The sequence below is a fragment of the Lichtheimia ornata genome (assembly GCF_029851405.1).
Source record: "Lichtheimia ornata isolate CBS 291.66 chromosome Unknown scaffold00032, whole genome shotgun sequence".
Lineage (NCBI taxonomy): Eukaryota > Fungi > Mucoromycota > Mucoromycetes > Mucorales > Lichtheimiaceae > Lichtheimia > Lichtheimia ornata.
In genome coordinates, this window is record NW_026695352.1 from 130,692 (window position 1) to 157,191 (window position 26,500).

Consider the following 26,500-nt stretch of genomic DNA (forward strand, 5'->3'; position numbering starts at 1 on the left):
AGATATAGCAGGATGTGGCACACCAGCCTCACGCAACATATCAATTCAACGATGTTGAGCTACGTCTATAACAAAACCATGGATCCACATTCATAGAAAAATTTCATTGGCTGTTAAGGATACACGTGACCAATAATTCGCTACTTCAAATGTGCCAGGCGTTCGGAAAATCCAATAAAGGAGGAGGCGGGCTGAGGATCCTTGTGTTCTTCCTCTGCTTTTGATTGTCGACTTATCGAAAAGTATGTAATCCAAGCCATCCATCCATCATCCATCCATCCATGTACTAATTCATCCATCCATTCTTTCATCATTAGTGAGAGGCAAATGGAGAAAGAAAAGACAAAGACGTCTCAAGGCTAAGAGAAAAAAGATGAGAGCTAGATCCAAATAAGCGCATCATCATCTCTCTCTACACGTTGACTATGGTCGTTGACTGTTCAAGGCTTTCCATTCATGGTTGTGGTGCAAAAGACTTTCCTTCGGTCATTATGAATAATGTCTTCCCCTCTATGTTTCCTATCATGACCCCAACGTGAATAAATCAAAACGTTCGCACAATCATTTTCATTGTCCCTTATAAGGAGCAGAATTTCTTATATCTATTGTATAATAATACTGATGCGAGTGGATAACATGGATAGGAATGTGTATGTTGTGAGTGGGCTCTTTATGTGAGTTTATGTGGAAAGGAAAATGCTCATTGAATAGTAGGGTGTCATTGTGTGTGTGTATATCAGGGAGGTGGTGGTGGTAGTGGTTAGTGGTGAATAAAAGAAAAAAAAGTGGCACAAAAGGGGGAAATGGGTGGGATTGCTAACAAAGGGATGGGGTTTGATGGTGTGTGTGTGTGTTTGACGGGGTGAAAAGAACAAAGGAAAAGAAAGGAAAAAGCAAAGAAAAAAATACACGTATGATTACAAGAGAAGGAAGGGCTACTGATATGATGCAAGACGTGCAAGTTGGATGCTGCGTATTTACTGAGTTGCCCGTCTGATCATCTAGACGCAAATAATGATGCGTTAGCACATGTTGACCACATATCACTGTACATCAACCATTACTCACCTCTTTAGCCCACCGAGCAGTTTCCTTTGTGGTAGTGCCATAGTGGCGGCTTGTCCTGGCTTCACGAAGCAAATGAGGTACCCAGTCGACTTGGAAAAATTGTTTGAGTTGACCACCGAACGCATCAGCCAAGTCACTATAAAGAAAATCAGAAAAATGAATCATATCGATCTACACATGTAATACATACCCAAGTAAACCAATCACTGCCCGGGTCAAGGAATCCGAACGATGAGGATCCAAAGCAATAGCTTGCAGGAATTGGAAAATGTTTGGCATGTATTGCAACAAGAGGGGAACTATAGATCAATGTTAGTATAAAAGAAGAGCCCTGGTGAGATCCTTCATATCACTTACTCTTTGGTGAGCCGTTAAATCCTTGAACAATACCAACGTATGCTTCGACATTGCCTTCGTGAAGAGTGTTGACATAATCGATCATCTCATAGTTATCCTTTTCAGCACGCATGTTGCCAGCCTGCTGCAACACCATCATGACCACCTCCAAGTAGGGCTCAAACTTGTCACCAATAGCCAATGCGACATCACCAAAGGATGAGAGGATATTGGGCTTGACAGTGCGGTGAAGAATGGGGCTTTGCAAGTTTTGGACAAGGAGTTGCATAAAAGTGGTGCAATAAGGTACAACGTTTTCACCCAAGGCACGACACAAGTCACCAATGAGACCAACTGAAATCGAGCAAAGCTGATATTCGGCAGGGTTTTGAAGAGCAGTACATAACACAGGTACAAAGGTCTCTGCGTAACGAGCAAAATCAGCATCCAAGGCACTGGTCATGGCACCAACAGCCAAGAAGGCATCCTCAGTAGTGGTAGCTTGCTTGGATTGGTTGTTAAGGAGCTGAAGCAACAATGTCATGATACGATCGGCAATCGATACAATGTCATGCGAAAGACGACGAATACAGTTCTATGATGAAAACGTTAGTAAGCTCTAACACAATAAAGATCACATCACTTACTGTAAGCACGCCAAGCAAGCTTGATTGAAGCTCGCTATGATCAGCACGATCATCAGCACCCACAATTTGGTTCTAAATGCATACATGTCCATTAATACCATCTTCAAAGACACATACCAAACCCCCTTTTCGATACCTACCTCCATGGCAATTGATGCATCCAAGCGCTCAAGAATCGTCAACACAATCTTTTGGACCATTGGGATACAATCCTATTTGACAAGACCATTAGTAAAACTGGATGACTGAAAACCACAAAGATGAATACTAACGTTGGCTGAGAACATGACAAGCGAAGAGATGGCTTCGTAAGCTGAGGTTCTGCAGTTGGCTTCATTATCGGCACGTTCAGTGAATTGCAAAAGGGCTGTGACGATGCCTTCAAAGTACATTGAAAGGGTTGATGAAGGCATTTCTTCACCAAGCATAGGGCCAAGTTGTTCAGCCAAGTTCATAAGCGACCAGCAGCAATTGCCGACAATGCGAGGGTTATCTTGAAGACCAAGGACGAGAGCGGAAATCATATCACGAAGATGGATCTCAGGCTTGATACAGTTGATGAGAAGTTCACATACGCGGCCAAGGGTCCAAGCAACGGTATCTTTGACATTGACAACAGGATCAGTCATCATGTTGATAAGAGTGGGAAGAGCTTGATCAACAAGAGGGCGGAGCACCGAGTCATCAGGACCATCCATAATCGAACCAAATGCCATGACAGCGGCTTCACGGTAACGCCAATCAGTGTTTTGGATGTTGCTTTCAACAAATGGAACGGTAGGGGAGATGATGGCGTTGCGTACACATTGAGCAAACAAAGATAAACAAGTAGCAGCAGCCATGGATACGTTCCATTCATCCTCATCTTCGTCTTCTTCTTGCTTGGTAAGAAGCCATAAAAGCACTGGCAAGATATCACCCAATGCAAGATCGGCAAAGTTGTAGAGTGGATGTTCAGGATTCTCACCAGCTTCAGCAGCCTATATACATATATACCCAATAAGAATAAATACATGTTTCTTACACGTGCCACACATTTTGTAATTACCTCGAAAGCCTCTTCTTTGCGTTCAACTTCTTCATCGCAAACCGTAGACCAGAATTCAATAGCTTGCAGAGCCACCTTTTCATCGGGATGGTTCATACCAGCAATCGTAAGCTGTGGAGTACAGGTATGTATGTTAGTGTGCTTCTTTCATCTTGAGCCATTATCACACTTACTCCAAACAAGGCCTTCTCCATATACAATTGCATCTTGTCATAGTAGAGTTGCATGATACGAACAAGACATTCGAAAGCTGCGACTTGGACCTCTGGTGAATCGCTTTGGGTAGCTTCACAAACCACTTGCATAATGAAGTTACGTTCACCCTAAGGAAAGAATCACGTGTGAGCCCTGTTGAATGACGTGAATAGGATAAAAACTTACCTCTCGTTCAAAGTTATCCTTAACGAATTCCAAGGAGTTGTTCAATGCATGGAGGGCTGCAAGTCGGACTTCAGCACTAGATACATTGATCGATCAATCAATCATCCTCATTTTCAAATACAAGCATGACAAAAAACACTTACTCTTGCTCTTCCTTTCGGGCTCCTTGAACAACAGCGGTCAAAATCTCATTAGATTGGCTTTGAAGAACAACAGGATCCTAATACGACCAATATATCAACATGACTGTGTTCTCATGATTTCTCTCTTTCTCGAATGGCACTTACCGTTGCTTCACACACATAACCGATAGCTTGCAATGTTGTAACTTTGAGAGTTGCATTATCCGAGCCAGTCACATTTTGAAGCACCACTTGGATAAGATCAGGCCACTGACCAAGAGGCAATTCGATTTCTGCAATGGCGGCAACAACCTATTCGATGGGGTATGAGTATAATACAAATAGCACCTATGTACACATCCGATACTAACCTGACCCGCACTATTACCAACTCGCTTGCTAGGTGATGCCAATGTCATGAGAGCCTATGCAACCACGATAAATATTCCGCAGCAGCATTGTATTGATATGAATCCACTTACTCCCTGCTTGACTTGGGATCTAGTATTCTCATCCACTGACAACCAACGTTGAGCCTGTTGTTCCTTGCGTGCATATTCCTATACATGATAAGCATGTCAATCTCCCTTTCCAATCACATGTATATATATACTCGCATCCTTACCTTGGCAGAGAGGCTGTTTTTGATGGCGAGACCAGCAGCAATACGAATCGTCTCCTCAGCTTGTTGGCTTGCTAATTGTTCCATCAACTGACAAACATAGCTGGCCTATACAATGAAAAAAAAGCTACCATGTCAACAAGTCCTTTCTCTCTCTCTCTCTCTTTTCCTTGTTTCTCGAATCCATTTGTTGATATAATGACTCACGTAGTTTTCCTGCGCCACCATCTCTAGCTTTTGGGTAGCATCTTCACGAAGAGCGCGATCTAAAAACCCATCAACATTAGAAGACACAAGAAACGATCGAGACCGGTATTCCCCTCTTCATGACGAGTGAACTTACCAGGAGACAAAGAGTGAGCGAGAAGCGTGGCAGCGTCCATGGCGAAAGAAGTCTCGAGAAACTAAAAGAAAATGGAGTGAGTGAGTTAGTGTGTATATATAGAAAAAATAAAGAACTTGTAGGGATGCATAATGTCCCCCCTTCTCGATCGCCAGTGAAATAGTCCCCATGCTTGCACACAGTGATAGTCGTGGCTTGAACGGGAGTCAAAATGCATCATTGTACCAGGATCGATTACATACGCGTTGAAAGGAGTGGTTGCCGCAGAGTAAAACCAGCGAGTGTCTTTTTGTCGCGCCCACGCCGCGATACTGTTTTTTCTTCTGCCGCTGTGATTCTCTGTCTCTCTCTCTTTCAGATGCTGAATATCCGCTCCTATACGTCATTGTCCGCCCGCCCGCCCGTGACAGCTTTTAGCCATAGAACGAGCCCATATCCCTCATTCAATCATATACCCATCACAATGATTATAGAGCTTCATTGTTTCGCTTTTATTGTTTATATAAACTTAGGACACGTTATCACTGTCCTAGTAGCTTGTTTCTTTGTTCGGCTGCGGTTGGCGCAAGACCTTACGCTTTCGTTTCTCATCCCGCTTGCAGCACATGAACCAATGAAAATACGCACAGACGCTTTTCGGTGACACCCATTCTAATCCTCTTTGTTCGATAGCTTTGACAATGAAAGTAGTACATTTTGCAAGCAGGATCATCCAATGTCATTTTTAGCATCCATCAAGATGGTATAACCTTACGCAGGCAGACAATGAAAGTGCTTCTAAATGAGGGATCTCCTCCTTGCATTAAAATCTTCTTGCAGCTATATCACCACACACATGCAAATGCCTTTCAAAAATGCTTTGGCAATAAAACAACGTTTGAGCAAATGATGCATCAGGCATCTTGTATTACATGGACATGATATACATTGGGTTTGGGGGGTGTAAGTGAGCTATTATGGTATTCTCTTTAAAGGAATCATGCGTGACATTTTAGCAAGACCTTGTCCATGTTATAGTAAGGGGGTGGATGATATCTACAATATCCAATCATCAGCATGCTGATTACTGTGGTAGATGAATGATGGCTATTGTCCACTTACCAGCACAAGGTTTTCAAGCATCTTGGGATTGTTGAGTAAGTGGTTGAGTACCGGCGTTGGAACTATCGTCAGCAGCAGTACCAGAACCAGCAGCAGCCGTTGTTGTAGGTTCTTGTTGTTGTTGAGTCGACGCCTGCTCTTCATGGCTCATGCACTTCAAGTTGAGGAAGGTCTAAAGTAGCATTATTAGATCAAATAGCATGTATAAAGGAAAATGCATACCTTGACATTCTCAAGGAGCTTGTCCACCAAGACTTTCTTTTCTTGATCCTCTGTTGTTTCTTTGAACTGGATCAAATCACGTTCAATAGCTTGACACAAGCTGCGGAAAGAGCTATGGGTAGCCTGGGTATCGTACGATACAATGGTATGGATCAAATCCCACTGATCGGATGGTGTATTGCAAAAGTAGTCGATGGTCATTTTGGGAGATTGGGTGAAAAGTAAGAGAGAGAAGATGAGAGAGCGCGCGTTCCAGAACCCTGATGTTGGATTTTTATGCGCTGCCAATCCATGTGATATGGCAAATGTCTCACATAACCCAGCATAGTGTATGTATATACATAGGATGGATAAAGCATACCACTTTTCCACCATGAGCGTGATGATGAAAGGAAGTCCATTGTCAATGTTGTCTTGCCCTTGTGCTACCACCACCCGCATTTTGGATGCACCACTCGTAGTTTTTCCATTTTCATGCACATGCTGCTCAACGTTTTCTGATGCCATGCACGTGTTCGATTACTACAACTATGAGCTTTATATAACAAGGGATAGAAGTTATCAATTGAAAATGGTCTCGGTGATGGTGTGCTGCTGTATAGCGAGCTTAAACAGCATCGATTGTTATGCTGCTGGAATGGGATGCAAATGTTGCTCAAATCACCCGATGTCTTTATGCATGCACGGTACATGTGACGTACAACTTTGCATACTTTTACGTTTCGGTCGTTTTAGCATAATGAATAGTGGATAGTGTTTAGCATTGTCGGTGGGAAGATACAAGGATGACGAGGGAAATTGCAATAGAAGAAACAACAACGACAACAAGGATCATTCGCCCCTGTATCCATTTGAGAAATGATCGGCATAGCAAAAAGATAAAGTTTGATGTTGTAGAACAAAATGGCGACAGCAAGCTGGATCGTCGTCCATCATCAATGGCATGAGATAACCCTGCTTCCCAAAAGAAGGATCACGCATATAAACATGCATCACACCCCATACATTTTTTCATCGCCATCATCAACAAGCAGCATTATGTGATCTAGTGCGGAGCAGGTAGTGGTCGTATTACGGGTACAAGAGTGGGGATATCAAGATCCAGAAGAGATTTGGTGACCAAAACAATTAATTGTAAAGGGAGGATAATAATGTCTGCACGCATGAACGGAGCCAATTTGCATATGTCAAAAAGAAGGAGATGGGGGGATAGTTTTCTTCTGTGTGGTGGTGGCAAGCCAGCCTTCTCTTCTTTTTTTTTATTTCAGTCGTTGCCCCTGATACCACCTCTCACGCACGCTTTTGTTCTTTTTTTTCTTTTCTCCTTTCTCTTTTGTCTCTCTTACACAAGCACTTATCGACGTGTACGTGTACATGCGTGTATTTGTGTGTGAGAGTGTATCTCGTTTCCACTTGTTATGCCGCCTCAAGAACCTCTCTCCTCTCATTCCCAACATCGTTCCGTCAAGAGCCGAATCGCTCGCTACTTGAGACGCACCACATTGTCGTCATTTGCTGTACTCGCCAGCCAGATTAGCACCACCAGCAACTCCCAAGTACAAGACGTATGCTCGTCAACGACGTTTGAAGTAGCATCATCATCATCATCATCATCATCCGACGATAATAAGCAGCAAGAGCAACCATGCTTATGCCGACAAGGAAGCGAGACAACCCATTCACTACGCGCACGTAGCAACACCACAGGCGGGAGTTATGCTATGCTACCGATCGATGAGGGATTCCATCAGTCTCAACAAAAGTTATTCTCCAGCACTGTCTCCAAGGAAGAGGAGGAAAAGAGTGGTGATGCATATAAATATGGTAAGAGTCATTCATTCCCCTCCTCCTGTATCCATTCTATATTATTACATCCCTCAATTCTCCCTTCCTCGAGTCTTCTTTATATCCCCTCCTCCCTCCCTTCCTTCCTTTTTCTCTCATCCAAATACCGCTCCTACAACATGAATGGCTAATGTGATGATGATGAATTAGATGTCTTGGATCGATTACCTGTCGAGCTGTCTCAATGCATTCTCCGCCACTGTGATTTTGAAACAATTCTTGTACTCAGCTTGGTGTCACGTCGATGGCATTTCCTTTGCTTGGATCGTATCTTGTGGCGTAATTTATACATTCACCATCCACGTTGGCCTTCTGCTGAGAAATATCGAAGGAAAAGGGAGCAACATGAGGACGATGATACCATTGATTATCGACAACTCTATCGAGAACGCTTTCTACTGGATCGACGGTGGGCATCAGGCGACAAAAGAATGAGTGTCATTGAAGGCCATGCTGATAGCATCTATTGTGTACAATTCGATTCCAGCAAGATTGTTACTGGTAGTCGTGATCGGTCCATCAAGTGCTGGGATCATCAAGGTCGATGTTTGCGTACAATGACAGGGCACTATGCCAGCGTGCTTTGTTTGCAATACGATGACGATATCATGGTGTCAGGTTCATCCGATCATACAATTCTGGTATGGGATATGCGTACATTTCAAGTCATTCGACGTCTTCGTGGACATGCTTCAGGTGTACTCGACGTATGCTTTGATGACAAGATTATCGCAAGTTGTTCCAAGGATGCTACTGTAAGGTTATGGTCACGTGAAGATGGTCGATTGATTCGCATTTTGCATGGTCATCGGGGTCCTGTGAATGCTATCCAATTTCGCAACAATCGCCTTGTATCTGCTTCTGGTGATGCGATCATCAAGCTTTGGGACATGAGGACTGGACAATGTTTACGCGACTTTGCAGGGCACACGCGCGGGCTCGCTTGTATCCGTTTTGACGGTCATCGAATTGTCAGTGGTAGTAACGATAATAAGATCAAGGTGTGGAATGCTGGTATGTGATTAGCACTTTATTGGGTAATAGGAATTGAATTTAACGAGGTTATTTACATAGAAACGGGCGAATGCATTTTGACTTGTTCAGGTATGTAAGAAGGCAAAGGTCATGTATATGGATCCTCATAGGGCTCACATTCAAAATGATGATGATAGGGCATACGGGACTTGTACGCGCCTTACATTTTGATCAAGACAAGATCGTGAGTGGCAGTTACGACCAAAGCATACGTGTATGGGATATTCGTACAGGAGCACAATTACATCATTTTGAGGCATGTCATTCGAGTTGGGTGTTTGATGTGATGTTTGACGAGACAAAGATCATAAGGTATGCTGTTGTAGTAGGAATCGATATGGGAAAGGAAGGAAGATGTGTGTATTCATTGTCCTACTACTACTTCTTTAGTACAAGCCAAGACCAAAAGATTGTCATTATGGATTTTGCACATGGCATGGATACCCAACATATTATTTGAATCATGATAGAAGAGTACACACATACAATTGTATATTCAACGCACTCTTTCGCAATAATATACCTTTCTTTCACTCCCGAGCATGATAGCATTTTATTCGCGGTTTCAGCGATATTAATTTGTCCACTTCTATCTCTCGAGTCAACGCACACACACGCATACACCATCACTTCAATGGCTGCAATCTACTACTTTGCCATCGTTGGCGCCACTGACAATCCTATCTATGAAACCGATATTATCCCTTCTTCACGCTCATCCTCATTGCTGGAACACAACAAGGTAAACGACACAGCTCGAACGTGACCAACACCCAATCTCAACCATTCCCGAGACACTAGCGTGATGACCATAAGCATCTCAACCAATTCATTGCACATGCAGCACTCGATGTCGTAGAAGAAGTCCAATGGGGAACGCAGGCCATGTAAGTAGAAGACGAGGTGTTACGCTTTATATGCGTGGAGACATGGTATATTGATGGATGGTTACATGGACCCAGGTACCTAAAGTCAGTCGATCGATTCAACGAGCAATATGTGTCAGCCTTTGTTACTGCAAACAGTGAGTATAAGCCAAGCAAGGATACTCGTTTACCAAAGCTAATTGTCGATTCCTTAGATGTCAAATTCATGTTATTACACGATCAAAAATCAGAGGACAGCATCAGGAACTTCTTCAACGACGTGTATGAGCTCTATATTAAGGTAAATGGCAATGAGGATGATGGTTAGCTTGGTATTGATTCCTTTTGCTTTATTAGATATTGATGAATCCCTTTTATGAAAAGAACTCGCCCATCGCTAATCCTCAATTCGACAACCGGGTCAAGATGATCGCTCGTCGATTCCTTTGATGTAGTATACCCAACAACAGCCATGATCCATCTCCTTTCTTTCCTTGCACCATATGCAAAATACACATACACATCTTGTCAATATCAACATTGGGATGGGATTGGTTGGGGGTACAGGTTTTCAATTCACCTACAGCACATTTCATTCACTTTGTAATTTGCTTTGGATATCATTATCTTGGAATTCGAGCGAGCTTAAAACGCCATCCTGGTTTTTACTTAGGTGGAAGACCATAGCACCAAATCCAACTTTACAGATGCATCATAGGGGAAAACTAGATCAAAACATAATACGCTAATGAGTATGTGATTCACAAAGCGATATTATCATCGGGTTTACCTTATTACAAGATCCAAATGTCACAATGACAACAATGACAATGGGAGTGGGATAACAATGAGACACTATTATGAATTATTGCATGCATCTGCTCCAATCTACATGTTGCAAAATCGCTATCCATGATACTTACCAAAGGGCATTTGATGGTGTATGATAGAGGAAAAGAGGTGTACAGAGCATGCTGGGCGACAACATCTTTGTTTTTATATGCATGGTGGGCGTGCGAATTTCTGTAATCACATACAGTGGTAAAACATCTGCGTGATTTGATATAGTGGGGTGTCCAGCTACTAAAAGGCGAGATGCCTTCATCAGTGATTGCTGATTCTCCAAAGGGCTTGGATGTCTATCATGCATAAATCGATTGATTGACTTAAGCGGATTAGGCACGATGACTCATCCACTACTACTCAACGGCATCAATCTTCCATCAATGCATCTTTTTTTTCAGTCGTCTATCACTTGTTGTGACCATAAAGATCAATCCCATCACACAAGAGACTCGCCTTGATCGGGCCACCAATGGTCCCCTTCAGCTCTGAGCTCGAAATTCCAGGGACAGCAGCCTTCCCAGTCGGTGAGCATTACACCAAGCCTCTCATTCGCGGAGAAGAAAAAAATTTTTGTGAGTATAAGGGCATCTTGATCTTGTAAACGACCTTTTCCTCCTTCTTTTCCCTTTGGCTTCTTTATTGTATCCACTTGGTAAGCATCAACATCTCAACACATGCGTGTACTTGTCTTGTTTTTGGCTTGTGCAATGCAAATGATGCTTGTAATTTGCGTTTGACCGGCATTCAACCACGCACTTTCGCCGGTGCACTATGTGGGAATGTCACAATGGAACCAACCTTTTACTGATACTCATTGTACAAGCCAACAGGCGTGTTCGTGCATGTGCTTTATTATCATCGTCCTCTTGAGCTAACTCTGATTCAGGTTTACTCTCCTTTTAGCGGTCTCAAGTTGTATAAGGACGTGACGCGGTGTGCATAAGGTAGGATTCTGGTACCATGGTTGCCACATCCAGGATGGAATTATGGATGAACGCCCGAGGATTATAGACTATATTTGCTACTGCTGAGTGCTATGATGTTCAAATTTATCACCAAGATCTATGAGGGCGTCATCTTCCATCCTGATGTGGTGGATGTTTAAAGCAATGACATGTCACTAACGCTGTACGTGATTTCTATTGCTTAGGTAAATGCTCAACTCCTTAGCTAGTTTTACATGCTTTATAATACATCAATACATTTTATCATTCAAAAGATAGCTTCTTATGCTTGCATTGTTGCTGTTTATGGTGGTATTTTTCATTGTGGAGCTTGTAGGATGGAAAACCTGCAAGGCGTGTCTCCTTGTTATCCTTTTAAAAGTAATATTGATACAAAAGTAGCTCTACTGTACAGGGTGGAAGATACTCTACATTGAGGATGGTGGTTTTTTTTATGCCTGGTCTTGACCCTTGGTCTGGTATTGCTCCATTTGTTGTTGGTTGCGACCAATGCTATCGTCCTTTGCATCATTCTCATCGAGCTTGTGGTGGAATACATACACAAGAACCGTACACACGCCAGCGGCGCACGAGATACCCGTATACATCCAAGTGAGCTTGGGATCCACAGCAACCGACACAAGGGCAAACGCGAGAATAGAAGCAAAGCAGTTGGTCAACAAGAACAAAGCCATGACAATGGATTTCATGGATTGTGGTGCTTTCTTGTAAGCATACTCGAGGCCCGTGATTGATGCAAAGATTTCGGATAGAGCAATGAAAAAGTATGATGGGATCTGATAGGCAGCTGAAATCCAGTTTTGGCCTTGAGGATGATCATAGTAGGGTGGCGTGCTGTAAATTTTGGCTTGAATGCCAGCTGAATAGCCCCTAATGTATACGTGTAAGAATCAGCATTATCATAAAAGTTGAATACTTACATGGCCACAGCAGCGAAAAAGAAGCCGATTGTGATACGAGCAATGGGTCGCATAGGAATATTAAATCGTCGTAATGTTGGGTATACAATACGATCAACGACAGGGATGAAAATGATCTATGTTATCCCATTAGCCCACTGAAAGCTCTTCTTGAACGTGTGAAACAACTTACCAATGCAATGGGATTGATGTTTTGCATAATGTCATTTGGCACGTTGCCTGTAAGCATGGTGCTTGCTTGAGAGATAAGGTTGTTTGTCATTTGAGAATAGCACAACCAGTAGATTGGGAACCAGCAAAAGACGATACAGGCACGTAAGGTACGCTTGAGTTCATCAACAAAGACATCATCATAGGTGACCACGATCTCGGGATGCGTCTCAGCGAGGTTGGATGGCTTGGCTGCTTCAAGGTTACGTGTTTTGGTCATTGCAATATAGAACAGCTTGCCAGCTTCCACGAATACGGAACCACGAGGTGGATTTTGTACATAGCGTTTGCGACCAAGGATAATGACGCAGATACCAGGGATGAACATGCAAGTTGGCAACAGAAAAGCGGGCCAAAAGCCGATGTTCTTTTCCAATTGAGTGGTAGCAATGGCTGATAAGGAGCCGACGTTGATACCCTACAACCAAATTAGCCGTGAGAAAAAAAGAAAATGGTGTTACATAGCCAAGCTGTCAAGTAAACGTACCCAGTAGAAGAGAGCAAAGATCTTTTGATAGGTGGCTTGAGGCGTCACAATAACACGAGTTCCATCTTTAAGCGTGCGAACAAAAGGTGAACGGCTACGGTATTGCTCAGCAACCAAAGGCGAGACATTGGATTTGATTCCACCAGTACCAAGACCAATGATAATAATGGCGACAATGTAACCAGGAAAGGTAGCGCCCGATTCAATGGCAGCAGGTATGGATGTGCATGTGAGAATGATCAAGCCGACAAAGTAAATAAAGCTGAAAACGAGGATAGCTCGGTATTTTCCAAGATATTGATCCGCCACAATGGCACCAAGAATCTAAAAACCACAAACAAGCAAATGTTAGATAAGCGATGTTCATATCAGGAAAGGGGTAGTTGCTTATTTACCGGAGTGATGTAACACCAAAATCTGTGCGAGGCAAGCAGAAGATAAAATTTTCTTATTAGAGTCACCCTTATGATGCAAACAAGGGCTCACTTACTGAAAGAAAGTTGTCAAGGCTGTAGCGACTTGTTGACCTTTACCCATAGCACCGGGCTGTTTGGCAGGATCTGTAATAGCGGTAACAACATGATGTTGAGTTTGACGGGATAAAAAAGAAACAGAGGAAAGGAGAGAAAGGAATAAAGAGACTCACATTCGCCTGGATCGGGATATTGGATGTAATTTTGAAATGGACCACTCAAGCCGTAATAGGTGAATCGCTCACAAAACTCAATCAAAATGACCAAGTAAGCAGCGTACGGGACCTTGTCAGAGACCTCGCGTAAGGTCTTGTATTCTTCTTCAGTGGGTTCGGGTCCTTCTTCATGTTCATGTGTGTTGACTTCGTATTCGTATCCAGAAATTAACGTCCCACTTCTACTTAGAGGGGCTTTCACAATCTCCTCGCACACAGCAATGGGATCAATCTTTTCGGTCTTCTCGTCCATTGAATAAGATGGCCAATAGTAACTTGTGGGGCGTATATAGAAGACGAAGAAGAAAAGAAGCTAAAAGAGACGAGGTTGCAATGATAACAATCAATGAAAAAGATGAAAGAAACAAACACACAAGTGGGTCGTTTATATATGTGGAGGTTGTCTCGTGCATACAAAGAGCGCAGTTTGACGCGGGCCCCCTTTGTCTACTATGTGCAGTTGAAACCTTCTTTATCTTTTCCGAATGATAGCGAGAGGCTTCTTGATTCGGTTTCTCGAACATGAATAGACACCAAAAGTGAGCATGTGTGATGTCTCTGTACATTAATATGCATTCAAATGGGAGCTGCATGGCCTTTACTTTCTCATGAATGTGCTTAGGCCGCGTGATGGATACATCCTGAAAGCATCATGCAGTGTCTTCGTTGACGCCTTTGCGTGGTACGGAAACGACCCTTTCATTTCCAGCTTCCTGGAAAACGATCGTCTCAGGGTTTTTCGTGGGAAAATAGAACATGTTAGTTAATGAGCCTGTCACATAGCGACCCAAGTTTGCCGAATGGGCTATACGGATTGAAAAGGAAATATGCGATTTTTCGATGCTCACATGTCTGGATAATCAAGAACAAGTGATTTGTGATAGATGAGTGGTGATGTTTGACATCCATTCATCGGGAACCTTCCGAAAGAAAATGCTCAATTGCATGATACTACACGCTTCAAACCTGAATGCTTGTTAAGTAAATGGTAACCCTGGCTTCAGTTAGCATCAGCACAACACCCCATATTCAAGCAGAACCCCCTTGCATATCGCATATAGCCTCTACGAAATGGCTTGTCAACATGGCAGTGGCAAATGCCTGCCGTTTACCACATCCGCCCGTTCCTTTGCTTCTATCTTACTCAAACTCAGTATCCAATCATTAATGCCCTTCAACAACATGTGCGTGCCTGATGTTATGGTGATGATTACATGATAGGTGTGGCAAGGTGGATAATGGAGGCAGCTTTTCCCCTCTGTCTGGTAACGTATTAGAAAGGAAAATTCCACAAAAGGGAACATGCATGTTATGAGCAGCCAAGCTGTTTGTTTATGTACATGCTACAATATGCAAATGCCCCCTATTGTTTATGATCAATATCCTGCATCCGCTCTCGTCTGAAAAGGTGTGCAACAGCTCCTGCTTTTGTTTGGGACATATGACAACGTTTATTTTTTAGCACCACAATGCTTGTTTTTTGTATGTCCTTTTTGGGATATCGTTGCTATGGTAATGGTTGCCATGGTGATGTTGACTTGACAACACAATGCTGACTACAACAACATGGGCTATACACACAACACCATGGATAGCAATTGAAAGCGAGTATGCGCGAGAGGTTGGATAAAAGGGAAAGTATATGCATGTGATTACCTGCATTGATGGACATCGGACCAAGCGAATGAGAAGATTTATACCTGTGGATGGATTCCAATCACAAGATAAATTGCTTTGTATGCGCTGGCTTAAAGATCACACGACACCCACATGACGACATGGGCATTTCTTCACGTCGCACATCATAAAATGATCCAATTACGGCAAAACAGGGTATGAGCAAAGGCATGCATCCACATCCATATCGCTACAAAACATACCCATTGCATTGTCTGCACGCTCTTGTGTGCTCGAACAAGCGCCTCAAACCATTCAATGCGACGTGTATTATCAATAACAGGCGTTATGCATGCAATTGCACTTACATATTGGTGTCTCTTCCAATTGCAGGTAATTTTCCCTTTTCGTGTGGTTAATAACTTGAACGATACACAAAGTGCAAAGCACTGACCAATCACTATTGCAATTGCATCGGTGAAAGTGTGTGCCTTATAACGTATTGGGGCACAGACGCGGAGTGTGTGTGTGTGTGGATGTCAACGTGTGAAATTATGGATGGGAATAGCTATCATCGGACACAAGGAATAAATGAATGCACAAACACACACACATGATAACTTGTAAATGGATAATTTGTACATTTCAGCTCAAGATGAGACGCAAGGATGTTGTTTGCATGGATGCTCATATTAGGTTTGACGTTTACATTGCTTTAAGTTTTGCATTTGTCACATCGTGTATATAATGGAAACAACAAGGAGAAGGAGACATTGAATGTCAAGGCACGTGTAGGCGCGCTTTATGAAAAAAGGGGGGTGAGTGTTGTGCAAAGGAAAGCGGGATCAGGTGGGTAGGGGTAAAAAAGAAGCGAGATGATGTTTAGAGGTAGTTCAAGAGCTTGCAGCTACCACCCTCGTAGATATCGACCTTGGTAACTCTGTGCTCCTTGTCAAGCTTGTCATAGTTGCTTTGCTCGAACACGTAAAAGTCAATGTGATGAGACTCAAAGCTCCAGCTTTGGTCGTCAACCAAAAGACAGCCATTGTGTTTCTTGTTTGAGTTGGGCAACTTCCAGCCATCAAGTTGGGGCACATAGATCTTGGAACCCTTGTCAAGATCATTGGCAGCAATGCTGACATAGGGGCGAAGAGCAGAACCATAAGCTATTTTGAAAAAAGAAAAAAGGGTTGTGTGTGAGTAATAGCGTTAATTGAGGATAAAAATCAACATACCAGTGATGCCATAAGGCTCATCCGAACGATCAATCTCCTCAAAGCACTTGTAGTTGGAGCAGCTGCAACCACCAAGGTTGACAATCTTATCATTAACAACACCGGTGCCTTCCATGACAAGAGCGTCGGCGTAGTTTTCATTGACCTTGGCAATAGTCTTGCCATTGCAAGTCTTGATAGCGACCTTGGAGCCACCCTTGTAGTCTTCGGATTGGGCAATCCAGTAATAGGTGAAAGCAGCCTTGGTTTGTAATTTCTTGCGCTTTTCAGACTTGCCAGAAGACTTGGATGTCTTGGAAGCAAGACCAGAGAGCTTGTCACTAACATCGTCATCATGATCGCTGCTGCTGCTGCTGCCAGATGATGACTTGGAAGAAGAACCACCGGCAACACAATAGGATTTGCCGTTATCAAGGTTGTCACAAGAGCCACGGTGGACCTTGGGGTTCAAATCATAAAACTTGTTAACAGAGATGCCATACTTTTTGGCGATGGATTCACAGGTATCAGATCCAGAGACTACATGATGATACAAAAGATGAGCATGGCATGGCTTTGATTATCATGATGATGATGATTGATTTACCCTTGTGCTTTTCGGAACAACCAGAAGACGAGTCTTTGCTGCTGCTGCCGCTGTCGCTGCTACCGCTACCCTTCTCAACACAATACTTTTTGTTGATGTGCAAGTTGCCACAACCACTGTTGATTTGGGAGTTAAGGTCGATGAATTCGCTGGTGCTAAGACCATAATCCTTGGCAATGCTTTCACAAGTATCACCGCTAGAGACTATAAAGCGTATAATCAGCATTGATTTCTTCATGTGTAATGGGTTGCAATTATATTGCAATTATGCTTTAATAACCTACCAGTGTAGTACTGAGCACAGCTTGGACCACGTTTCTTGAGGGAGATCAATTTGGAAGAGACATCACCAGTGTTATCCACAAGCTCAAAATCGACTTCGGGGGCGTTATCGTCATCGAAAGCGGCAAGGTAATTGGCAGAGAGCTTGATTGGAGGACCGCTAATACCGTGAACAACTGCAAGTGGTTCAGCAGAGACGGTGAGCTGATTGCTGGTGAAGGCGATAAGGCCGAGTGCGGCTAAAGAGATAGCTTGCTGAAGAAGCATTGGAAATAGTAATTGCTGCTATTGATACACAATGGATATATATGAGAGAGAATGGAAAGGGAACAGCGATGTTGCTGGTTGCGACGTTAATCACAGCTGATGAAAGAAGGGAATGGGTTGGGGGTGTCTCCAAATGGAAGAAGAAGCGTTGGCAAGAAGGGAAAAGAAAGAGATGCTGATACGATTAGCGATATTTAAGCAACGTGAAAAAGGGGGAGAAGCAGCGGGCTGGCGGTCAAGCGGCTGCCAATTTTCCAGGTTCAGGTATCACAAGCATAGATTGCATTGCTTTATTGATGGAAGTTTGTGTTGCCAAGTGAACTTCCGCTCCTTCCATCGTGTTGCCCACTCGACCCGATATGTGCTTTTTTGTCGTGATCACCCTTTGTATTTCTCTTTTTCTGGTGCAATTCAATTGCGGGTGGCACATTTCGAAGATCATTTAGGATTGCACGGAATATGCCCATTTCGAGGCGGCGCGTCGATCGCTTGTGAATTGTACAAGGAAGCACATTTTTCATGTTGTTCTTTGTTTCCCTTGTTTCCTTAGCCCGTCAAAAAGCCGTTAGGGGGGAAGGCTGTGCACTAGAATGGCGACATCGTCAGCTATTGCTATCGTATACTGAATTGGGTTAAACGGCCGCAGGAAATAAAAAACAATCTTTACCTCTTCTAACCTGTGTAACATCACTACAAACATGGTCACCGCGCGTGCGTGTCTTGCTTTTGTAAAGCTATGCATCAATCGTTTTAGCGTCATCCACGTATCCGGTCAGCCCATGCTTTTTCGTCAAGGCTTATCTTGCATGATGCCATCACACACACACATCTTATCATGTGCAAGTATGCTCAACTTTGAAAAAAGATGATGATGCAGGGAAAACAAAAATGGGTGCCTCGTGTTCCAGATCGCAATATCGTATTGATGAGACCACACGCGGGTCTGCAATATATCTTGCAACTTTTTTGTCCCACATCTCTTGCCCAAGCCCTTTGTTGCATTCCGTATTTCCTCAGCCTTTGATTGTGGCCGCATTTTGGTTGATGCTGAGATTATAAAAAGCATGCCGTTTATTATGTAATGATTGTGAGATATGATAAGATGGGTCGAGAAAGTGGATTGATTTCGTATTAGGATGGCTCTTGTTTCAAGTGGTGGTATACTCTTGTGGAGAAGAAATATCAATGCCAGATTTATTCATCCATCCGGTACAGCTTGCATGTGTATACCAAGTAAATGATCAAACTCGATGTATGATACCTAAAAGGGCTAGCATGGTCGTGCAACCCATGTCCAAATTCCTGTCGTTTGCAAACACCTGGATCAATAATTTCATTAAACAACACCACCATTCACCAGAGCCCATTTGTCATCCTCCCTGTGTCTCGTCTCTTGAGCGCAGCACTCTTATCTTGCGTAGTATCAAAAAGTATATTTCACACCTTGTATTACTATTCTCCACCAACATCTACCAACAGCTTGCTACTATTGTCCTTCAATTGATGGTTGCCATGGATACCTGATGCTTCGCAACGCTCCGTCTTTGATGAAAGGATGATAAAAAAAGGCTGTTGCAGGTATTCATTGTGGATACAAATAAACATGGCTGAGTTGGAAGGCAAATGGTGGATCATGCAGCACTAAATTTCATTGTTCTTGGACCTGAAGCCTCTCTTGGATCATTGTTCAACCCACGCCAGCGTAATCAAAACCATTCACCTTTTACAAGACCCCATCATGTGTACGATCCAAAAATAAAAGGTGTCATTCTTCGCCCAAATATCATTGTTCTTGGAGCTGTTGGTGGTAATTTGGTAGTATCGCTTGGTGTGTTGCATCAATCACCGCCATCTTCATACCGTATATGGTCAACAAGGATATAGACGTTGTAACAATGAGCCGCTGTAATGGAGGAACGTACATGTATAATAAATGCTTAAACTTGCCTTGCCGTTGCTGCGACAACAATGCGACGCTTTTGTTGGTGACGGAGATTCTCATATTGGAAGTTGAGTTGGTATGCAAGTGATCGGGAATCATGTTGGATTGTGCATAATGTGCATTTGCTAGCATGTATATGAGCAGCATGCATGATGGTCATTGTTTTGGATACTTGCCTTGTTTACTTGTATACTACGGAAATCCCTATTCGAAACCATGTCATTGTTCTTGGTGATGCTATCTCCCTTCAAATCAAAAAGGTATTACCGAAGATGGACATCATGTTAATGATAAGAGATGATGACAAGTGATGCGTGTTTCTTTGCTACAGGGATTAAAGGTGGGATCATGTGCCATGATAATGCTGCGCTGGCACTGATGTAGCACTTGCCATATACGCCACAGTCACGACATGAGATAGCCTAGCTGACCTCCTCGTGCTTCACTGCGCTTCTTGGCATACTCCACCACACACACCCACTTTCTTATTTCCATACACTCCATACGAAACATGAATCCTGAATAGTACGTGTCTATCCCATTTATTGTTATCGATTCAATGCTATCCAATGGCAATGCTGTTGGGGACGAGATGACGTTGACGGATGAACTCAATGCGTTCTCTTTGTAGCGATTACTTGTTCAAGCTACTCCTCATTGGTGACTCGGGTGTTGGCAAGTCTTGTTTGCTCCTTCGCTTTGCTGACGACACGTACACTGAGAGCTATATTTCAACCATTGGTGTGGACTTTGTAAGTTACTGATATTGCGGACATGCTTTGCTTATGCAGATGCATATTGGAGCGGCGGCGGCAGCGGCGGTGGTGGGTGATGATGAAAAAGGAGGAAGATGTGGAGGGATCACAGGATGCGTTTGTGCTCAACCCCCTGACATGATTATTAATCCAATGACTCTTTTTTACTTTTAGAAAATCAGAACCATTGAGCTTGAAGGAAAGACTGTCAAGTTGCAGATTGTAAGTGATGAAATGACGAGGAAATGATGGATGGGTGTGCTGATACATTGGTTGATAGTGGGATACGGCTGGTCAAGAACGTTTCCGCACCATTACATCATCATATTATCGGGGAGCTCATGGCATCATTGTTGTCTACGATGTCACAGACCAAGATACTTTCAACAACGTGAAGCAATGGATGCAAGAAATTGATCGATACGCAGCCGAAGGTGTCAACAAGTTGCTCGTTGGCAATAAGAGTGATATGACTGACAAGAAGGTCGTTGAGACTGATCAAGCAAAGGTGGGTTACTTGTTATCACTTTTATGAGCCATAAATAACTTATCCTATGATCGTTTATAGGAATTGTCAGAATCGTTGAACATACCCTTCTTAGAAACATCAGCCAAGGATTCCAGCAATGTGGAACAAGCATTTTTGACAATGGCCAAGCAAATCAAGGATAGAATGGGAACAACAATGCAACAACAACAACCCAAATCAACTGTCAAAGTCGGCCAAGGTGCATCGGTGCAACCCAAGCAATCCGGCGGATGTTGCTAGATGCCACACAACAACCACACACGCACGCAAGACTTGACATCCACCCCACCCCATTCAGCTACCACACATACACAACAAGATATGACTCCACATTTCAAAAAGACACCATGATGATCTCCTTATTATCACGCTTCTGATCCTTTCCACAACCTCAATACGAGCAATCCCTTTCTCTTCCCTTTTGTTGGTACTATCTATAGCAGAGTTGCCAAGCGATTAAACACCGATTTCGATCTTTTCATGACATGTTTGGCTTTGAAGCTCCATTATTATTCGAGAGCGGGCTATGTTTATTACACAATGATGATGACAGGGTTTCCGATATCGAATGTGCCAAGATTTCCACTGAATCATATTCGTCACTTTGTGTTGGATCGCTTGCTGATCGAAAATAGTCAAACAACGTATATGAAACAAGCGGTCTCGAATCACATGCACATCAAAACTTCAGGTTCTGCACATCCACAGCTCCTTGTACTACCTCTATAGCCTTATTCAGCGATTGCATAAATCGGGTTTTGATCGATCTTCCAATGCAGTGCAAGCAATAGATGCATGATGCAAAAGTTATTGTTCTTCTCTTTATTTCCATCATGATGATGATAAAGCCTAATTGTTTCATTCGTTGGGTCAATTCGACTCGTAATGTGTTGGATATATAGAAATCTGCAGGTACATATGGATGTCATTCACAGCCAGTGCCATGGCAACGAGTTCCCACATGTTTAATAGATATCTGTGTCAATTGGAAACAATGGAAAACGAGAGTCTAGACAATGGCCAACATTTTCTTTACGATGGATGTGACGAACCAGAATCGAGATATTCGTTTTACTTTGAAACAACAGGCACATGTATATTGTCTTAGCCGAAACAAAACGTAGAAAAGTGGTTCAGGGCCGATATAGCTTTCGAAATGTTATAAAAGGGCAACCTTCAATCGTTCAACGACCCAACATCAACACCTCAAGTCCTTCTCTTATCACACACTCTCCCTTTTTACACTCTCTTTTTTTATACACCCACACACATTCATTATGGTCAACTTTGTCAAGGTCCTTTCCCTTCTTGCTGTCGCTGGCGTCAGCTTGGCTGCTCCTCAATCTTCATCCGGTTCTTCTCCCTCTGCCACACAATCCGCTACTTCCTCTGGCAGCTCTTCCTCATCATCCACATCAAGCTCTTCCTCTGCTCCCTCATCCTCATCGTCTTCCTCTTCTGGTGGCAAGAGTGGTGGTGGTAGTGTTACCGTTACCGTTCAAAACAAGTGTAGCCATGGTCTTCATGTTTACAAGCTCGATAATGGCAACACTGGTTCTCCTGATAATCAAGATGTGGGCGCTGGTTCGTCCCATGACTTTCAAGTTGACGGTGGTTGGTCAGGTCGCTTCTGGGGTTGTGAAGATGGCAAATCCGGTTGCTCTGATTACGGCTCTGCTGTTTCACTTGCCGAGTTCCAATTCAGCGGCTGGGGTGGCAAGGACTTTTACGACATTTCATTCGTCGATGGTTTCAACTTGCCCATGAGCATTTCTCCTGAAGGCAAATCTGGCTCTGGTTACGATTGTGGTGCTCCAAAGTGTGCTTCTCTTCCAAAGTGCCCCAAGGGTCTCGAAGGTGAAAATGGTGCATGCAAGAGCGCTTGTGCTGCTTATGGCACTCCTGAATACTGCTGCACCGGTCAATACAACTCCCCTGACAAGTGCAAGGCTAGCTCTCTCGCAAAGACTTTCAAGGATGGCTGCCCTGATGCTTATTCTTATGCCTACGATGATGCCAAGAGCACCTTTGCTTGCAGCTCCAAGAAGTACACCGTTGTCTTTTGCCCTTAAATAGTAGTGTAATACCACTTTTTCTTCCTCCCATTGTTATCCGCCTCTTATAGTAGCTGGTCTACTTTTATAACACACACAATATAAACCGCTTTTACACAACGTATACTTTTATGGTTCCCTTTTCACTGTTTGATGATTCTTTGATTACAATAATAATGACCTATCAGACATCTTCACAAGCACAAAGTTGGGTAGAGATGTCTTTAAATGCTTATTGGAAGGCTGTTAGTTGATGGAACTAAATCGCATTCTACCACTTGTTATACCCATTATCACATCCCTCCATCACAAAAGATTGTTTCATTGTACAGCGACTTTTTATTGTAAGGCTATTGTTGCTAGGTTACCGTAAGCATGCAAGATCCACCTGACATTGGCAACATTGGGTTCGACTCGGGGTATGAATAAATCAAGGTGCAAGAGACAAGCTGTTCTGTAGCATAACCCACCTCTTCCTTTCCAATGCAGTCTTTCAACGTTACTTCGCCACAACAACAAAGAAACAAAGCGAATGCACCACAACAATCAAAATGCAAGTTGAAATTCGACTATTCACCAAGTAAAGACGGCATCGACTTCAATCTACTTGTTCTCTTGCATGGTCTCGGTACGTGTGCGCGATCGCGACGATCAAGACAAGGACTCTTCACTAAGCATTGAATGCCGTTGATAGGTGATACCAAAGGACCCTTTGCAGCATTGGGCACCAAGTTGCAACTACCACAGACTGCTACAATGGCTGTACAAGCGCCCGAGCCAGTGCCGTATATGGAAGAATGTTATCAGTGGTATCCAAGCTTTGATTTCTTGACAGGCGAATGTGAGTATAGGATCATACATTGTACTGCTACAAGCATGGATTGCTGATATGTGGTGGTGGATAGTATTGACACCTGCTAGTCCTGAGCGTTTCAAGGGACTCACTCGAACACGGCAACAGCTGACAGAGTTACTCCAACATCTTGTCGATGATTGTGGATTTGAACCTTCAAGGATATTTTTGTTTGGCTTTTCGCAAGGCGGTACAGTTGCGTTGGATCTTGCACTCTTTGGTCAAATACGTAATCTGGGAGGTGTTATCAGCATCAGTGGATACCTATTAGAGGAACAAGAGAATGAAAAGAAGATTGGCAATGGATATGGAGGATACATTCTTGTGACGCAAGGAGAAAAGGACAGCACTATAGGCCCACGATCTCAAGCAGAGAAAAAGGTAAAGGACATATAGTGATAAAGGAGTACAACACAATGATTGATCGGCTCTATTTACAGTTTTCTATCATCAAACGTAAATGTTCACCAGATGCCATTGTTTCCCAAGTATTCATCTCCAACAAAGACCACACAATGCCAAGTTCTGCTGCCGAGTGGCGCATTATCCATACATTCTTTGCCGAACGCATGCCTAGACGTAATCTCCAACTAGAAAACATGTCTGATGTTTATCTTGTCAATCCTTCTCGATAAAGAAAAACTATACATTATCACCCCATCCATCGCCAAAGGGAACACATGATGTGTCCTGACACCATTGATCACGTAAAATACGGATTGCATTCTTGCTAGCCAATGTCTCGGTTTCCATTGTCTAAAGTGATATTAACGTGAGAAGGAGAAGATGGTGAGGGAGGAAAACGGAAGGTGAATGTTATATAACATACCGAGATGCAGCTTTCAAAGGCATTGACGTAAAGCACACCATTATTAGAGTCATCATCAAATCCATGCAAGACCACAGGTGGCCATTCTTTGGCTTCAATAACGGGGAACAATTTTGGGAACGCTTGCCACTCTTTGCGATAGGTCCAGCTGCGGCTGATGAACAACTTGTCAAGCTCTGAATCGGACATTGCTTTGGAGGAAAACATCTTGACAACATATTCACCCGTATCCTCAAAGTACTTGTGGATCCCAAAAGTGGTAAACGGTTGCTCTCCATTCTCAAAGTTGGACGCTACATGATTGTGAAAGATGTATCAATAACAGAATCGGCAGATATTAATAGGACTTCCTTACTCAAAGGATCTCCAGTAGTGACAACAAGCGTGGGCATGGTATCAGCAGTGCGGCCAAAGTAGGATGGATCAATCACACCAGCAATGACGGTGACATGTACAGTATGGTATTCTCGAGGAGCTTGGTCTGCATTTGGGAAAGGCATGTCGATTCCTGCAAGATGCTATTCATTTCTATTAGCCCACCACAAGTGACATTTTTTGGATGTTGCTTACCATGGGTGATGCCAACAAGACCGCATCATAGACTCCATCAGTTCCATCCTCCGTGGTGACAACGTAATTCTTGATATAATGGCCATTCTCATCAACCTCTGTGGTATTGTGGATACTGACAACGGTGCTTCCAAGCTTGATATCAGCTCCTGATCGATAGGCGAATTGTTCAAATATCTGGTAGTTGCCTCCTTCCGTTGCCCATGCTCCCGATGCTGCCATAGAAACCTGTAAATTTCGTTGTTAGATATAGCCATTGATATACTGTACATAATAAATCCATACCAAAGCACCGAAGGAATGAAGCAAATGAACATCTTGACCATAGTTGGCTCTTGTTGCTGTCTGAATCAATTCATGTACAAAGAGCCCGGCATAGCCATGTCGCTTTTCAAGATAATGGGATGATGTCTCATTCAACAAGGTTTCCAGTCCAAATTGGCCAAGTGCTGTATCGACATCATAAAAGGGGGATACGTTGTCTTTGCCATGGTACACCAAGTCTGCGAAACGATTTATGATTGACTCGAGATGATTGTTGAACTACTCCCATTGTCGTTTAGAATTCATTAATAAATGTTGCTATCATAACACTTACTCGAATGAGAGAATACCCATATCGCCATAAGAGCTTGGCCACATCCCAATATTTGTTGCCGCTTTCTTCAAACAAGAAATCCTTGCCATCCCATATGCCCAAACCACGTTCAAAAGGGAGCTCTGTTAATCCGGTGAGGTTGAGATTGAAGCGTCTTGTTGCATTGATCAAATTGTAGTTGCGCTCGATAAAGATGGATGCCCCTAGTTCGAATAGGCCAAGTTCAGGATCATCCTTGATAGGGATAACAGTGCTTCTTCCACCAAGATAATTGTTGCGTTCGTATAAGGTTGTTGATACTCGCACACCTGATTTGGCAGTAGCTGGAAATGCATTCTTCAACCAAAAAGCTGCAGAGGTGCCTGCTGCCCCACCACCTAAAGAGGTCATGTCAACATACCCAACTCGTTCTTGTATATAGACAAGCAGGAACCTACCGATAATCGCGACTCGCTTTTCACGAGGAGGAGCAGAGAGTACTGTTTGCTGGTAATCGGCAGCATGTGGCAATGGGAGAATGAGAGCAAGTATGCATGCAAGCAAGGCTGAGTATACGATACGCATAGTAGTAAAGTGGGAAAAGAGAAAATAAATGAAACAAAAAGGGCGTAACCCGGGCCATTTCCTTTTA

The 26,500-nt window shown here is 43.2% G+C and overlaps 10 protein-coding genes across 10 annotated transcripts; 5 read left to right on the top strand and 5 right to left on the bottom strand.

Annotated features, from left to right (window-relative positions):
• Positions 1–977: 977 nt before the first annotated feature.
• Positions 978–4,607, bottom strand: O0I10_006904 (uncharacterized protein; the record flags this gene model as incomplete). Its single annotated transcript, XM_058486929.1, has 17 exons — positions 978–1,001; positions 1,069–1,204; positions 1,259–1,367; positions 1,426–1,999; positions 2,052–2,123; positions 2,192–2,263; positions 2,324–3,031; positions 3,100–3,210; positions 3,273–3,422; positions 3,481–3,556; positions 3,624–3,700; positions 3,768–3,914; positions 3,974–4,027; positions 4,085–4,162; positions 4,228–4,332; positions 4,432–4,490; positions 4,568–4,607. 17 exons carry the CDS (start codon positions 4,605–4,607, stop codon positions 978–980), a joined length of 2,592 nt encoding a protein of 863 aa, XP_058342264.1.
• Positions 4,608–5,681: 1,074 nt separating this feature from the next.
• O0I10_006905 (uncharacterized protein) lies at positions 5,682–6,091 on the bottom strand (the record flags this gene model as incomplete). Its single annotated transcript, XM_058486930.1, has 2 exons — positions 5,682–5,840; positions 5,891–6,091. The coding sequence occupies 2 exons, from the start codon at positions 6,089–6,091 to the stop codon at positions 5,682–5,684; spliced, it is 360 nt and encodes a 119-aa protein (XP_058342265.1).
• Positions 6,092–7,308: 1,217 nt separating this feature from the next.
• Positions 7,309–9,230, top strand: O0I10_006906 (uncharacterized protein; the record flags this gene model as incomplete). The annotated part of the gene is made up of 5 exons (XM_058486931.1): positions 7,309–7,714; positions 7,886–8,749; positions 8,810–8,839; positions 8,908–9,082; positions 9,161–9,230. 5 exons carry the CDS (start codon positions 7,309–7,311, stop codon positions 9,228–9,230), a joined length of 1,545 nt encoding a protein of 514 aa, XP_058342266.1.
• A 174-nt stretch (positions 9,231–9,404) lies between these two features.
• Positions 9,405–10,086, top strand: O0I10_006907 (uncharacterized protein; the record flags this gene model as incomplete). The annotated part of the gene is made up of 5 exons (XM_058486932.1): positions 9,405–9,512; positions 9,572–9,657; positions 9,733–9,794; positions 9,852–9,937; positions 9,994–10,086. 5 exons carry the CDS (start codon positions 9,405–9,407, stop codon positions 10,084–10,086), a joined length of 435 nt encoding a protein of 144 aa, XP_058342267.1.
• Positions 10,087–11,878: 1,792 nt separating this feature from the next.
• On the bottom strand, positions 11,879–14,005 carry O0I10_006908 (uncharacterized protein; the record flags this gene model as incomplete). Its single annotated transcript, XM_058486933.1, has 7 exons — positions 11,879–12,317; positions 12,368–12,483; positions 12,540–12,995; positions 13,065–13,388; positions 13,460–13,481; positions 13,555–13,624; positions 13,711–14,005. 7 exons carry the CDS (start codon positions 14,003–14,005, stop codon positions 11,879–11,881), a joined length of 1,722 nt encoding a protein of 573 aa, XP_058342268.1.
• A 2,246-nt stretch (positions 14,006–16,251) lies between these two features.
• Positions 16,252–17,739, bottom strand: O0I10_006909 (uncharacterized protein; the record flags this gene model as incomplete). Its single annotated transcript, XM_058486934.1, has 4 exons — positions 16,252–16,535; positions 16,605–17,123; positions 17,191–17,394; positions 17,475–17,739. The coding sequence occupies 4 exons, from the start codon at positions 17,737–17,739 to the stop codon at positions 16,252–16,254; spliced, it is 1,272 nt and encodes a 423-aa protein (XP_058342269.1).
• Positions 17,740–20,192: 2,453 nt separating this feature from the next.
• Positions 20,193–21,205, top strand: O0I10_006910 (GTP-binding protein ypt1; the record flags this gene model as incomplete). Its single annotated transcript, XM_058486935.1, has 5 exons — positions 20,193–20,206; positions 20,313–20,433; positions 20,611–20,658; positions 20,717–20,944; positions 21,005–21,205. The coding sequence occupies 5 exons, from the start codon at positions 20,193–20,195 to the stop codon at positions 21,203–21,205; spliced, it is 612 nt and encodes a 203-aa protein (XP_058342270.1).
• Positions 21,206–22,242: 1,037 nt separating this feature from the next.
• O0I10_006911 (uncharacterized protein) lies at positions 22,243–23,037 on the top strand (the record flags this gene model as incomplete). The annotated part of the gene is made up of 1 exon (XM_058486936.1): positions 22,243–23,037. The coding sequence occupies one exon, from the start codon at positions 22,243–22,245 to the stop codon at positions 23,035–23,037; it is 795 nt and encodes a 264-aa protein (XP_058342271.1).
• A 465-nt stretch (positions 23,038–23,502) lies between these two features.
• Positions 23,503–24,507, top strand: O0I10_006912 (uncharacterized protein; the record flags this gene model as incomplete). The annotated part of the gene is made up of 4 exons (XM_058486937.1): positions 23,503–23,647; positions 23,714–23,860; positions 23,925–24,253; positions 24,313–24,507. 4 exons carry the CDS (start codon positions 23,503–23,505, stop codon positions 24,505–24,507), a joined length of 816 nt encoding a protein of 271 aa, XP_058342272.1.
• Positions 24,508–24,514: 7 nt separating this feature from the next.
• Positions 24,515–26,433, bottom strand: O0I10_006913 (uncharacterized protein; the record flags this gene model as incomplete). The annotated part of the gene is made up of 7 exons (XM_058486938.1): positions 24,515–24,628; positions 24,702–24,994; positions 25,057–25,219; positions 25,272–25,499; positions 25,557–25,814; positions 25,870–26,246; positions 26,307–26,433. 7 exons carry the CDS (start codon positions 26,431–26,433, stop codon positions 24,515–24,517), a joined length of 1,560 nt encoding a protein of 519 aa, XP_058342273.1.
• Between the last annotated feature and the right edge of the window lie 67 nt (positions 26,434–26,500).